The sequence below is a fragment of the Oenanthe melanoleuca genome, chromosome 10, assembly GCF_029582105.1.
Source record: "Oenanthe melanoleuca isolate GR-GAL-2019-014 chromosome 10, OMel1.0, whole genome shotgun sequence".
NCBI lineage: Eukaryota > Metazoa > Chordata > Aves > Passeriformes > Muscicapidae > Oenanthe > Oenanthe melanoleuca.
In genome coordinates, this window is record NC_079344.1 from 8566131 (window position 1) to 8580738 (window position 14608).

At 39.3% G+C, this 14608-nt stretch overlaps 1 protein-coding gene across 1 annotated transcript in view; it reads left to right on the forward strand.

Annotated features, from left to right (window-relative positions):
- SH3GL3 (SH3 domain containing GRB2 like 3, endophilin A3) overlaps window positions 1–14004 on the forward strand; it is a 41389-nt gene extending 27385 nt beyond the window's left edge. The window contains exons 3-9 of the mRNA XM_056499496.1: window positions 354–426; window positions 925–1068; window positions 1740–1873; window positions 3229–3387; window positions 6176–6279; window positions 7476–7603; window positions 13208–14004. Coding sequence (XP_056355471.1) covers window positions 354–426; window positions 925–1068; window positions 1740–1873; window positions 3229–3387; window positions 6176–6279; window positions 7476–7603; window positions 13208–13413 — 948 coding nt within the window. The 3' untranslated portion in view covers window positions 13414–14004. The remainder of the gene's footprint in view (window positions 1–353; window positions 427–924; window positions 1069–1739; window positions 1874–3228; window positions 3388–6175; window positions 6280–7475; window positions 7604–13207) is intronic.
- Window positions 14005–14608: the final 604 nt, after the last annotated feature.

The window sequence follows — 14608 nt, forward strand, 5'->3', positions numbered from 1 at the left end:
GGTGCAGAGCATCAGGAGGAACCTTCCCCTGGCTGTGTGGGAGTTTAGAGAAGTCTACAATGTTAGTGAGGCTTTGTAGATATCACAAAGCCTTTGCATCTGATAAAATTAATGATACAAATCTGATTACTTGAGCTGGATTTTCTCCTGATACAAGATTATTTCTTTTAGTTTAAATCCATGTTCAGGAATTTACTTTAAATGGACATGATTGCTATCCACTGAGGAGTTGTCTTGCAAATTAAACAATGTTACTGCCAGTTTCTGCTTTTGCAATTGTTATGTGTTTTTTAAAAATTGCCCTTGCCTTTCTGTTTATTTTTTAATATTCATAGTAGACTTTTCTTTTTCAGAAAATTGATGTTACTAATAAAGCTGTAACAGAGCTTCTGTCGAAATCCACAGAGTATCTTCAGCCAAATCCAGGTAGGATAGGAACAGCAGGTGTTGGATTTTGATGAAAATTGTTTTATTATTTGGAAATTAAATCTAGGTAAATAAAAGCTAATTGGGTCATCATTGTGAGGTTTCTGTATGGAGTTCTGCAAAGTTCTTCTAAGCAAGAGGGAGAGGGAGAGGAAGTTGGCTTTGGCTGTGCTTGTATCCTGCATTTGCTTTCTGTAGTATTTTTAATCTGGGAGCTCTCTAGCAGGACTATACAAAGGAATATGACTGTCAGTGAATATTTGCATGGAGAAATAATGCTTTCTCAGTTGGGAATAAAAATTAGTTTCATATGACCCATATTGTTGAATGGAATCTTATTCTAACTTTGGACTATGAGGTACTGACAACAAAAAAGTTACCAGTCTGGGACGAGCTTTGTGACTTTGCTTGAAAATTATTTATTGCTTTTAACAGATTAGCTTTAAAATGGTTTTATCACTTTTTAATTTTTTTATTCTTTTTCTGTGTCCCTCTTAGCATACAGGGCCAAGCTGGGAATGCTGAACACTATGTCAAAGATCAGAGGACAAGTTAAAACCACAGGCTACCCCCAGACAGAGGGACTCCTGGGAGACTGCATGATACGGTATGGCAGAGAGCTGGGCGATGAGTCTATGTTTGGTGAGTTTGTGCATCTCCTCTGCCAATATTTCAGCATAAAGTCCTTTGCAAAGTATTACTCACTGACATAACCTGTGTAGTTGGCCACTGCAGGTAAGAGGGAAGGTTAAGGGCAGGGATCAGGGGATGATTGACACAGCTCAGAAGCAGAATGCTCCTGCACATTTGTCTGCCTCTGCTGCAGGTGGGTTTGATAACACTGTTACTCATGCTGTCTGATCACCCCTATTATTAAATATTTTAGTTTCTAAGTTGCCAAACCTAAATAATTTAGGGTAATTCTTAAATGCAGTTTATTTCTTATAACCTTTATATAAAAATGGCTATACTCAAGTTGAGAAGTAAACTAAGGGGAAAAATTTTTGTAGAAAGAAATAAAGAGTAACGCTGGCTGATTTTTTTTAGCAATGACCTATGCAGATACAGTAGGGAGAAAAGGTATTTTTCCTCTGATATCTGTTGGGGAAAAAACCTCCTGAAATGTAATTCAGAACAAAAATTTTCTAGTTCCAGTTTTGTATAGAGAACAAGCATAATTTGCATTATTTTCTCTTCTGTTCTTCAAGAGACCACAGCAGATACAAAAAACACCTTTTTGAAGTGACTTTTTTAAAAGAAATATTTTCTGCTTTTATATATCTAGAGATAAAAGAGGCTATTCTTTACCACAGGCCTTGCACTACTGGATGCTGGTGAGAGCATGAAGCAAATGGCAGAAGTGAAGGACTCTCTTGATATTAATGTCAAACAAAATTTTATTGATCCTCTACAGTTACTGCAAGATAAAGATTTAAAAGAGATTGGGGTAAGTTTTCTAGAGTAGAGCTTTACTTAGCAATAATCAGAGTCAAATCAAACCCTAGTTCCCTGAGATATTTTTCTTGAAAGCAATAAGGTAAATACATTTTGTTGTAATAGATTTTCTCTCTAGCAGAACAGTGACAAAATCTGCTTAGAATCAATGTCTGACCATTTCTCTCTTGTCTAACTTACTCAATTTGCTATATTGCTTGTACAGCTAGTACAAGCACAGTGAAGAGAATTATATTCTTTGTTTTTCTGCTGTTTTATTTTAATGAACATTTTTATTAAGGCTTATGAACATGAGTGGGCTGTGATTTACTGGTAGTGATTATCCTATCTTACCATCTCTGTCAGCCTAAAGCTGTTTATAATGGAGAATGAATACAACTGTTAAAAAAGGCTTTTCAGGGCAAACACAGAATAATCTGAATAGTGTCATAAAATATTGAAGTGCCATATGCCACTGTAGGAAAAGTACAGGACATTAAGGAACACATTTTTAACCTTTAAACTTAAGTTTTTGTTTACAATGTGACAATTCAAAGAAATCCAGGCAGTCTTCGTCTGAGTCTGTTGATTCCAATGGATTTGGGTAATAGCAAGTTAAAACCCTGATGAAATGCAGAAATGAAAGTTATTTTACTTGTTTGCACATAAATGAATGTGGAAAGCATAGTGAAAAGATAGCAGTAATGTCTGTAGCTGTCTCCTTTGAAGTATAGCTGTTTTCAGTTGTGTTCTTCTGAACTGATGAAAGGAAATTGTTTGATGGTAGCTTTAATGAGCATTTTGTATTGTCAGTTTGAGTCCATTCTGTGAGTCTGTCAGTTCCAGGATTTTTGACAACAGAAAATCTTGTGTAGTTTTATCAGATAGAAGTGTCAAGTTGATACCTAGCAAGGACAGCAAGAATACAAGATGTGTTGGAGTACTGCTTTAGGATGGGAATATAACCCTTTAAGTTGTCATATTTCAGGTAATTCAATATGTAAAATTAAATTACATGTAGAATATGGTGACACACAAATATTTAGGTTGGATCCTGCTTATCTCAACAGCTCAGAGAATCTGTACAGTTGCATGTTTAGTGAAGTCCATAAGGTGGATGTCTAAGATAGGCAAATCAAGGTTGCCTGTCTTAGTACCCCAAGTGCTACCAAAGAGCTCTTTATTCAAAATTTCATTCATTTATGTGGCCCTACATTTAAAAGGGGATGGACTGTACAAGTCTCTGAGCCTTGTATTTCTTTCAGTCTGCATATATTTGCATCTATCACTGGTATTTCCTTAGATCACAGTGTGGTTGTTTGGGCATATCTCATTTGGTCCTTCTCATGAATGTTCTGTCTCTTTTAGCATCACTTGAAGAAACTGGAAGGGCGCCGCTTGGATTATGATTATAAAAAGAAGCGTTTTGGAAAGATTCCGGATGAAGAAGTTAAACAAGCAGTAGAAAAATTTGAAGAGTCAAAGGAACTGGCTGAAAGAAGCATGTTCAATTTCTTAGAAAATGATGTAAGTCTGTGCTGCATCTTTTTTTGCTGCAGTACATCCTGGAGGGGCAAATGTGTGGGATTGGTTAAAGCCAGTCCCATCCTTCACAGGAGGTAAGGTCTGAAAGCAGAAACTCTGCCTCTTCCCACTTTTATATCCCCTGTTAGAGAAGAATAAATGCTCAGCAGAGAATGGGAAAACTCAAAAACTCAGGAATTTCTTCTGGAGATCCAGTGATACAGACAAGATGGCCACAGAAGTCTCAAGCAGGACTAGCTGAGAGTAAGATGCAGTTTGGTCAGTGAAAGGGTGAAGGTTGGGAAATTGGTATAGTCAAGACCTGTTGCTCAAAGTATAAGCAAGGGCATGTACCCTCTAAGCTTTCTGAATTTTAGCTTACTTATAGTCAAAACTTTTGGTGCTGATATGGAGTGTCTGAATGATTTTACCTTGGAAAATCATTACTATTACTCTTTGGCTCTGCAAAGTCCATAGAGTGAGTTTGTGGCTTGGGCTCAGGTATGTGGACTTTGGCTCAGAGTCCAAGTCCATCATGAAATTATGTCTAAATAAGGAGCAGCTGTGGCCATTCAGGATAATCCTCTCTTCTGTTCACACACAGAGGAATAGCAGGATGTGCTTTCTCCAGCATAATCATGGAATTGTAGGAAAAGAAAGCTGGACCTATTTGGGCCTATTCCAAAATTTTCTCTTCTGTAGATGCAGGATCACAGAAAACACACTCACAAAGTAAAAAGTGTGCTGTCTTCTATGAGCAGAACTGCAGCAGTGAAGAGCTGTGAAGTGGAATATTTGACTGCAAGCAACTTCTCTCTCTATGCACACCCAATTATAAACCAGTCTGTAGCTCCTGAACTGTTTGTTAGCTGGACACATTTGTTACAGCAGTGTGTAGTGCAAGGCAGTTAAGCCCCTTGCTGTTTTACCAGTGTAAGTTAATGAGGGCAGCATAAGCTGGAACATGCTCTTACCAGCAATTTCAGCACTGTTCACTGTAGGCTCTACCAGTTGCCTGGCTGCAGTAGATGTGTGTTTTATAATTGTCTTGCATGGGCAGCTCAGAAATGTTTCAAGTACTGTTTATCATTAGTTAGAGCACCAAAGTGAGGATAAAAGAGTGCAGGAATTCAACTGGTTTAGCTCAGCCACTAGAAAATAGATGAGTTATGCATTATAATATAATGGAGGGGGTGAACTGGATATTCCTCTGAAGTTTTTTCTATTTCCTATTGTTCCTGTTTAAAGAAAACTCTGTGCTGCTCTTCTTCTTTTTCATGCTGACCCAGTCTGTCTGTCCTCCTGAAACTTCACATTACAACTTTGTCTAACCCCAGATGGTCTCACTGTGTTTGCAGAGATCTTAACTGCAATCACATCCTTCTGATCCTTTCCAGTTCCCCAAGTGTCTCCTTCTCTTGGTCTTCTTGCCCTGAAGTCTCAGTTCTCAGAGCTCTGGTTCCCAGCCACCTTGCCAGGTGCCTTTCCCAGGCTCAGTCCTGATCCCCACCTTTCTCAGGTTTTTGCACAGCCAGTTCCAGACCTCCCACATCGACACTGTTGCATGCACTTCTTATCAGATCCATCTTCCTGCCATTCCCACACAGCCAGTCCCAGGTTCATCTTCCTAAGTAGCTTTTAGTCCCTCAAGTTTCTCTGGCTCTTTCCCAGTGTCTCTTTCTCTCTCCTAATCTGCAGCTTCATATTTCTCCTGGTTCTTAGTTGTCTTGTTTGGACTGTCCTTTACTCATTTTCTCTGACCACACATCCAAACCCCAGGCACTTTATGTGTTGTCCTCAGCTGTTTATATTACTCTCTTCTGACTGTGATGGGATTGTATCAGCTGTTGGTTTGGTTCTGTGCATTTCATTTCTTTATGCTATGTGACAGTGTTTGGCTCTCTTGGAGTCTTGGCAGAATTTTTAATGATCTTTTTGACTGAGTAAAAACAGACAAAGTATAACACAAAACTGCCATGGGTCCATAAAACATTTGTAGAAAGTTTACTCAGATATTTTCTTATGATCCAATGTCTGAAGGCATCATGATGGAATGGAAAGATGTCAGACTTCTTGGGGTCTGACTTCTTAACGTTGTCTTGAAGAAGACAAATATCTTTACTGCTCCATACCCCATACAGCTTGAACTTTTCAGCTTGTGTTAAGGGAATGAGATTATTTGTTATCTCCTGAATAAAAATATTTTGTTTTTTTCCTTCTCCTTCACATTCTCCCTTTCCTCATCATTCATATTTTTGAATGATTGGCTAATATGTTTTAAATCCAAGTAGATAAATCATGTTTCATTTATCAGTTTATAAATGCTGCCATCTAGTGAGATGAGTCAATTTCAGAACTGCACTTTGTAAACATTGATAATAAACACTAATGGGTCTTAGTCCTCAGAGCTATTACAGTATAATTTCTTCCAGCATTGATCAGAAAAGCTCCACTTTCACCTGCTAAGGGATCATGTCCTATTAAATGTTTTGGGCTTGGGTGTTGACAGACAGCTGGCTTGGAAGTTGAAAGCAGAAGGGATTTGCACGTTGTGGAAGGAAATGACTCAAGGACCCAGCCCTGAGTTAGTGAACTAGAAGTTGCACCTCAGTTTTGTTCAGTTTCCAGCTGGCAGTTTCTTCGATAGAGTCACATGTGCTCTTTTCCAATAACCTCTGCAAGGTACTGTGGTCTTTTGAGATACCAGGTCTGTTTTAAATGATCTTTTTGTTTATCTTTCTGCAGAATGTACTGCAGTGCCCTTACAGCTATTTTCCTCTCTGTTTTTCAGGTAGAACAAGTCAGCCAGTTGGCTGTGTTTGTAGAAGCAGCACTAGATTACCATAAACAATCCACAGAAATTTTGGAGGATCTGCAGAGCAAGCTGCAAAACCGGTAAGACAGAACCCCTCAGAAAATGTTGAACCTCTTTTGCAGCTGAGGTTCACAACATTGGAAAGTCATTGAAGCAAGAGATCTTGTAGCACCACCTCCCAGATGCACATTTGCTGTGCTTTGTGCCAGACTGAGCTCCATGGCTTTAAACCCCTGCCACCTGGCAGCTTCTTGCTGTGCTGGGAGACTTTAATGTAGCACAGGATCTGCCCAGGGAGCTCTGAGTGTGTGCAGAGTCTCTCCCATCTGTGGAGGTTAGTGGGGACAGCCTCCCTTTGTTTAGAGGTTTATTTCAACTTGCATACTTTGAGTTGTGTTTTGGAGGATTTGCTTGGAAGTTGGCCTGTTTTTATTGAGATTAAGGGGTGTAACAGAATTCTGCAGCACAGTAAGGAACAAGCCAGCTGGCCAGGAGCAGAGCTGTGCTGTAACACATGTGTGAAAGGCCCAGGTACTTTGTGTCAGCCTAAGAAAAGGGAGAAATGCTGCTGTCACTGATGTGTCACTTGGAGAAGCAGAGACCTGAGTGTCACTGTGGTTAGGCAGAGCCAGGAGAACTGCTTGGGGCTTTCAGCCCAGGGTGAGCATTGGCAGCTGTGTCTGCAGACAGCCTGGGCCATCCTAGCTGGAGGGGCCTGGGAGACAAGGAGCTTTCAGCTGGGGCAAGAGGTAATAGATGGTTTTGCTGGCTAAATGTTTTTTTCCTGTTTTCCCTAATAAAATAAATGTGAGATGCAGTCCCTGGGCCTCTGTCCTGGATGTGTTTCCCCATATGTCATTTGCAGTTGGGCTTTCCATAGAGCTCATTCCTGCAACTTGTGCTGAACTCAGTGGCAGCTGTGGGTGCTCATCACTTCTTAAACTCAGGCTGTTAAGCTTTATGCCTTTGTCAGCAGGACCAAAGTATTAGATTAATTAGAGACTTGTTGAAATTCAAGTATTGCATGGTAATTAAGCAGCTTTTAGTAAAACACACACTCCCCCCACAAAAACCCCAAAACAAACCAACCAACCAAAAAACACAATGCCATAAAACCAAAACACAAACTAACCAAAAGAAGCCTAAAACCAGGACCAGCAGAAGATTTTCTTAATCTATCTTTCAAACAGCAAAGCACTTAACCTGAGCTTAAGTTCTGTATTTCTTCCTTCTTTCTTTCTAAGTAAATCTCTTGCTGCTCTTCTCTGTGTTACAGAATAAATGTAGCATCTAGTCGGCCTAAGCGTGAATTTAAGCCAAAGCCTGTAATAACTACAACTCTGGAAATTGGTGATAATCAGCAGCACAATGGGATTGCCTATAGTTCTTCCATAAAATCATCAGGTGAGTCTGTCACCACTGAATTAATGTGTCTCTAGATGTTTTGCCAGATTGTTGCTTGAGGTATTTCTTGTACCATGAGAACAATGGATCCATTAGGCATCAGTGTCTGTGCATCTGACTCCAGATTGTTTCCCAGATTTCAGAACAACACTGTGAAGCAGAGTTCCACTCAACAGGCTCTCACCCATCTGAAATTTAGATGTGGTGTTCTCCTTGGTGTTTTTGGTCTCTGAATTGCCACTGAGGGCGTGAGGAGAGAGAGGGAGAGGCACTTGCAGAAAACATCCATTTTCTTGCAAAGACAGATGCCTAGAGTGGGTGTGTTTGATACCAGTCTGGAGTATCTCCTGGTGCTAATTTTTCTCCACAGTCTCAGGGCATAAATGATCTGTACAGGATCTCAAATATTAGCTGTGTAAAATTCAGAGAGATTACTCCCACCCTTACTGATTTTAACATCTTCTAACTTTCCTGTCCCCTAATCATGCACTAAAGTATGAAATGCTTTAGCTACCTGTTAGTGAGGCTTAGGACCATTTCCTTTGATAAGGCCCTGATTTCACAAAAAAAAGGGCAGCTTTTGAAAGTTGCATGAAGAATAATAATTAGTAATGTAATTAGTAATTAAATAGCTTTCTCGTAAATAAAATTATTTTGCACTATCTCCTTAATGACTACACTGTATGATGAGATGAGCCCAGTAAAAAAAACCAAAACAATAAAACCCCCAAACAAACAAAAACCCCAAACAAGACCCAAATGACTATACAAAAAGAGAATGAAAAAGCCAGAGATTTTTCCAAGGAAAAATTTTGTAAGGAAAATAGGGGAGAAGTAGTAAGCCAAAGGTTCTCTTCTCTTCTTGCTATGACATCTAGGATCTTTTCCTGAAGGTTTGTTGGGGTTTTTTCCCTAACTCTCCAGTTTCTTCTTCCCTCCAGTCTTGTTCCTTTTTCAAGGTTGTTGGGAGAGAAATGAGAGAACTAAAAGTGAAAGAATAAAGCTTGGAGCTGTAACTTCATGCTCCTTCTAATGTCTCTCTAATTTTCTTGCACTGTGCTACAAGAGGCAGCCATTATATCCATGCTGAAGGGGAGTTGCAGCAGTTTGGCACCATAAATCCACCCAGCAAGATCTGATTCCTTGATTTGTTTGAGGCTCCTTGTGCTGCCTGAATCTGAGTGTTGCTGTCAGTTATGGGCTGGAGGGAGACAACCCCCTCTGCACATTCTCAGGTCACACCAGTGGTTCCTAAGAGTTGTGACACAAGGACACATTTAATCCAAAGCACTGGAGATGTTTGCAGTGCTCAGTAACCTTCTTGGTATTTTCACAACACATTTGGATGAAAGTAGCAAAAACAGAGCAACTTTATTAAAAATCACCATAAAATTTCTTGGCCCTATCAACTACTTATCAAGTTATATAGGATTTTTTTTCCTGTTTTGCATGTGCAGGGGAGAAAGGAGATTCAAATTCAGCATTTGTATATAAACTAGTGTGTCAAACCACATTACAGTGGTATATCATTGCCATGCAGCAGTTGTTCCAAGATGTCCTTAAGGATAATCAGTCCTGCCTTTGGGAGAAGGATAGATGATGACTTCTCCAGGTTGCTTCCAGCTCACTTAGTTAAATAAAAATCTCACTTTTAGTGAGCTGAAAGTCAATGAAAACTGGAAAAAAATGACCACTGATCACTAAAATAGGGAAGGAGTGAGGCACTTCCACTCACTGACTCCATTCATGGACTCTTGTACCATTTGCATATCACTAAATGAGGGGTTGTCACTTCTTCATTTACTTAGTGCTGTCAGAATGGAAACTGAATAAAACCAACATAAAAGAGATGAAAAGGAGAAATAGGATATATGTGATAATTGTTGCCATATTGAAGTGTTGCTAATAACATTAGAAGGACCATGTATGCTGATTTTTTCCTCCTGAAGGTATGGATGCTGTGCTTACCTCCCCAGCAGGTACTAATCACTGAAATCTCTGTTCATTCTCTTTTGTTTTCCCTATTCCTACTCAAACATTGTCCATATGGATTTCTGTGAACTGCAGTGGGCTCAGTATGCCCTGCTTATAAATGGGAAAATCTTTCTGTCCCTTTTTAAAACCAGAATCATGAAACAGATGACATTTTTTTATCATCTGTGATTTAGAAATGAGAACCAGGCAGTTCTAAGCAAAGCTGCTAAATGTCTTAAGGTCTCCATGAGATGGGGAGATAGCATTGTAATCACCTTCTTTTTGTTTAGGAAACTGACCTCCCCATCCTACACAAACTACTACTTCCATGCTTCATTTTCCCTGCTTCCATATTGACCCTAGCAAAATACAGATCTTTAACTTCTCTGATACTGTCCCTCAGGGTAGGTAGTGTCTTGGTATTCAGCAAACCCATGGAGATCTGCAGGATGTTCAAAGCAAGATGTGACACATTCAGCACATCTGCCATTGTAGAGTTTTGAGCATGGAAATTACTTTTCCCATGTTCCACAATATTTTTTCAGCTATCAGCTTCTTGGAGCAGAAATAGTATTTTCCTGTGTATAGTCTCTAAAATGTGAGGATTATTTACTACTTATGACTCGCAGGGCTAGATTCACATAAACTTAGTTTTTATGTTGTTGTGAGTTATTTGGCTGCTTTGAGTAAATGCAGATAAAAAAATCTCTAGTTCTAATTCATTGTTATCCTCATTAACGAGCTGCAGCTGTGAGCATCATCTGGCTCATTTTTGAACTCTTTAATTGCTGTATTACATCATGCCTTTCACTCAGTTTGTTTGTCAGGTTTGACTATGATATGAAATATATGGATCTGGTTGCCACATGCTGGAATTTAACATAAACATCTAAGTGTTTACTCACTTCAGCTATGAGGGAGACTGGGATTAATTATCTTAGCAAGCTTCCAGTTTGTGATTATTAAAGTACTGTGTTGCTACCTGATGTATACAGCATGATATGGAAGGCAGAGTAGATGCAGTAACACCCTCCTTTGGGGAAAATAAACAAAAAACCCAAACCATCATTGAATGGCATTTTGGTTCATCCTGTAGCACACCAGGAATCACAGACAGCTTCTTGCTTACCCTGATTCTGTGCTGTCCAGATCCGAGTGGTCTGGAAATATTAATAACAGTTTTTTGACTATGACAGGGAAGTAAACTAGAGAAATAAAGGAGATGCATATGGAGTTGCAATTAACATAAACTATGTTGGCAGAAATAGAAAAGTGCAATTTATTTAGCTGAAACCTCTGCAACATTTGTGCAAGTAGACAGCAAAAGGCTGGAGTGGTGCCAGCAGTTCTGTGATGTTAAGCAGTGTGTGTTGCAGACTGTCAGGCAGTGCTGCCCCCTTCCCTTTGTCAGGGAAGCTTTGTCTCATTGGATTATACAGTAGCAGCAGCTGCCTGGCTCTAATGAAGACTTTGACTGATCCTACAGCCTGGAGTGAAACCAGTTGTGCTGGCTGTGGCCATTATTCAAAAACCTTTGCAGGCAGCTTTTCCAGACCTTTCTTTGCAGTTCTTTGGAGCTTAAAATGAACCAAATGTGATCCATCTCTGATCAGGTAACTCACTGTCAGAAATTAATTGGCTTGCAGCAACAAATTAGCCCCATGGGAGCAGCTGGTGCAGGCGAGGAGCTCTGTCAATTATTGTGATCGCCTGCTTCTGCTGTTGACAGTTCTGGAGAGCTGGTACCAGTTCTACCTTGGCAAAGGCTGAAAATAACTCAGCTATTTTTAAACACAATTTAAAGTCCATTTGTGGTTTTAAACATGGTAAGTCCATTTTTGCTGGGCAATTGGCTCATCATCTCTTTTTCTGCTTGGAGTCCTTCAGCAAATATAAGACAACCAAGCTTTCACCTGTACCAGTGTATTAGAGTAGCTCTAATTTAGTTGGTTCTTGTAGGGCTTTGTCACTACCCTGAGCCTTCCACAGGGAGAGCATGAGTCTGGCATTGTGACAGTGCTGCTCTGGAAAGGTTTGCTTTAGTCTCTGTTGGCACTTCTCTTCCATTGTTGTAAATAAAAGCTCTCTTCTGTTGCTATCAAGGGTAAAATATACCCACAAAAGACAAAAGCAATTCCTGCTTTCCAGTTTTAACACCAGATATTGCCCCCAGTTGTATTATTGTCAGTTAAAAAGATGCTTTCAGCTGTCTGTTCTTGCTGAGTGATCACCACTGGTTCTTAGCTGGTTTCCTTTAGAGACTTCTCCTAATTCCTTTATCTAGAAAATGCCCAAGCAGTTACTTTTTAATAGCTTTCTATGCATTACTATGATTAACAGATTAAAATGCATTTTTGCCATTTTAGCTATTACGTCTGTATTGCATTACTAATTGTGTGCAGATTTACTCAGTAAAAAATGATAGCTGGGAGAGTCAAGACTGGAATGTTTGAATATTGCTGCAATGTTCCCAATAAGACAACCTGAATAATCTAAATGCTAGTGTTTCTAGAGGTGTCATGCTACAAGGCAGCAAGGCAGCAGCATTAAGTCTTTTCTCCTATTCTTCATTTATAAATGCATTTCAAATTACCAGACTTTTACTTGGATACATTACATATGTTGTTAAAAAATCTGTTATGACTGAACTATAGTTGAACCATGGGCTTGACCACACAGCTGAGCTTTACAATTTGAACATAATTATTCTAATAAAATATATTCTAATTATTCATAAATATGAATATTACATATATGTTGGTACTGCCAATCCCAGCTAATTAACACTCCTCCATGAAAATATCTTTAAAAAGGGTATTTATTGCATTTACAAAGTTAACTTTTTTTTTTAATGTTTAAGGGTGATTTGTAATTAAGATCTTTTTAGGACAAGCAATGCAAATCACAAGAACAGCCAGGTTCTGTATGAGAAAACTGTTTTCATCCCTAAAATAATTTGACAGGTGCCTTTGTTCCTACCATAGCCTTTGCCTTAGTTCAGATGAAGGATGTGTAACATAAAGGACTGGAGCACAAGAGCTCAGGGAACAGTAACCCAGAACTGTCACAGCTCAGGGGAGGGTGGCAGCCTCACTCCTGCCAAGGCACACGTGGTGTGAAAATCCAGGTGTCTGCCTCAGGCTTCAGGGCTGTGTTTGCAGGACAGACCAGGAGCCCCTGCCCTCTGGTAGGTATTCCCACAGGATCAGTGTGCTGCAGTGCCATTTGTTCAAAGGATTCTTTGTCATTTCCCCTCTTGACTCTTCTGCTTCCTCAGCTCCTGCCCTTCCGATTCCTCTGGCAGCTGCTCCACAGAGCACGTGGGTTTTGACAACTGATTACTCAAACCCTCAGTTGGAGATAAACATCCTTTTGAGAGGGAAGGCAACTAGGAATGAAACAGGGGTAGCATCTGAACTTAAGGAACAAACAATTATGCTTTAAACTTACTATCACTAATCATGTATTTTATATGTAGAAGCACAGATGTTAATAAATAAAAGCAATGGAAAAGCTGTTGCTGTTGACATGACAGCAGGGTGACATTTTTGACCCCTTGTTTTGTGCTTAGTGGCTGGTGGGGTGTGTGAAGCTCAATTAATGTGGTTGTTTTTTCTGTCACTGGGGCAGGTTCTTCAGTGCACATGGATCAGCCTTGCTGCCAAGCTCTCTATGACTTTGAGCCAGAAAATGAAGGCGAGCTTGGGTTTAAGGAAGGGGACATCATAACTTTGACCAATCAGATTGATGAGAATTGGTATGAGGGGATGTTAAATGGAGAGTCTGGCTTCTTCCCCATTAATTATGTTGAAGTGATAGTTCCCTTGCCTCAGTGATTGTGTCATTCGAGCTGTGAACATGATTTCATGACTGAAATGGATTCACAAATGTTCTGTCAGTGTGGCATTCTGTGAAAGCCTTGCTATTTGACTGACTTACTGACTTTTGTATGCGTCTTTTTAAAATGTATTTATTTTATATTCAAAAAAACTTCACCTTCCCTGATTTGTCAACCTGCAAAAAAACCCATACCCAGTTTTTTTGCTTTGTGCCTTGAAGATCACTGTATGGAGTGTTTACTGGTAGCTCACTGTTGCTCCAAAAATGCATTTCCTTGCTATTATTGTATGTGAATTTTTTTTATCTTTGGCTGCAATGATTTTACTATAGAAAACCATTTTAAAAATTACTGTTAGTGAAGCTAACTGTAACCAGTTCTTAAGTTACTGATGTCATTGAGCTGTTTTCATCTATCACTCCGTAATTTATTGTGGACAAGTTAATTCATCTTTTGCATTGTATGTTGACAAAAGGCAAAGTGGTTGTTGTCAATATTAAGATGATGTTGTACTAAGTACAAGTTCTCAGCATTAAAAATTGGTATAATTTACTGACCAAACTGAATAAATATTTCTGTGGGATAAGAACAGTGGTTGCTGCTTCTGTACTGGTGGTTCTGGCACTTGTTTGAGCAGGAGGCCACTGTTGCTGAATAGATCAGCTTTCAGTGACAAAAACAATGCTATGTTAAAAAATGCATTAATAAAGAAAGAATAAAGAAAGTATTAGTTTTATGACATCTCTGCACTGTAATTTTAATAATCTTGCTACTTCTCTATTGATTGTTTACCATTTATGTTAACATCTTTTTCTAGTAGAAGGGAAAGAGAGAAATTCCATGGAACTAAGTACAAGCTGCTCCTAGGTTCCATAGGGTTTGTATAGAACTCCAGTGAGAGAAAGGGGTGAGTAGCACTGGTGCCTACTGCATACAAATGAAAAGTCAATACATCTATTTCTTATATTTAGTTGAAAGGGCTGGAAAGGAGGAGAAAGAAAAGTATAGGTGGTGATGGAAAGACACACAATAACTAAAAATATACTAGAAAAGCCTCAAAATTAAGGAAGAATTCTGGCATCAGAAGTACTTACCCAAATGAAGATAGAATCACTGCGTTTTTCTGTTTACTATCTCCTGCTTTGCTTAGTAATGTAGTAGTGACCAAAGTGAGCAGCCCTGGAGGAACATGG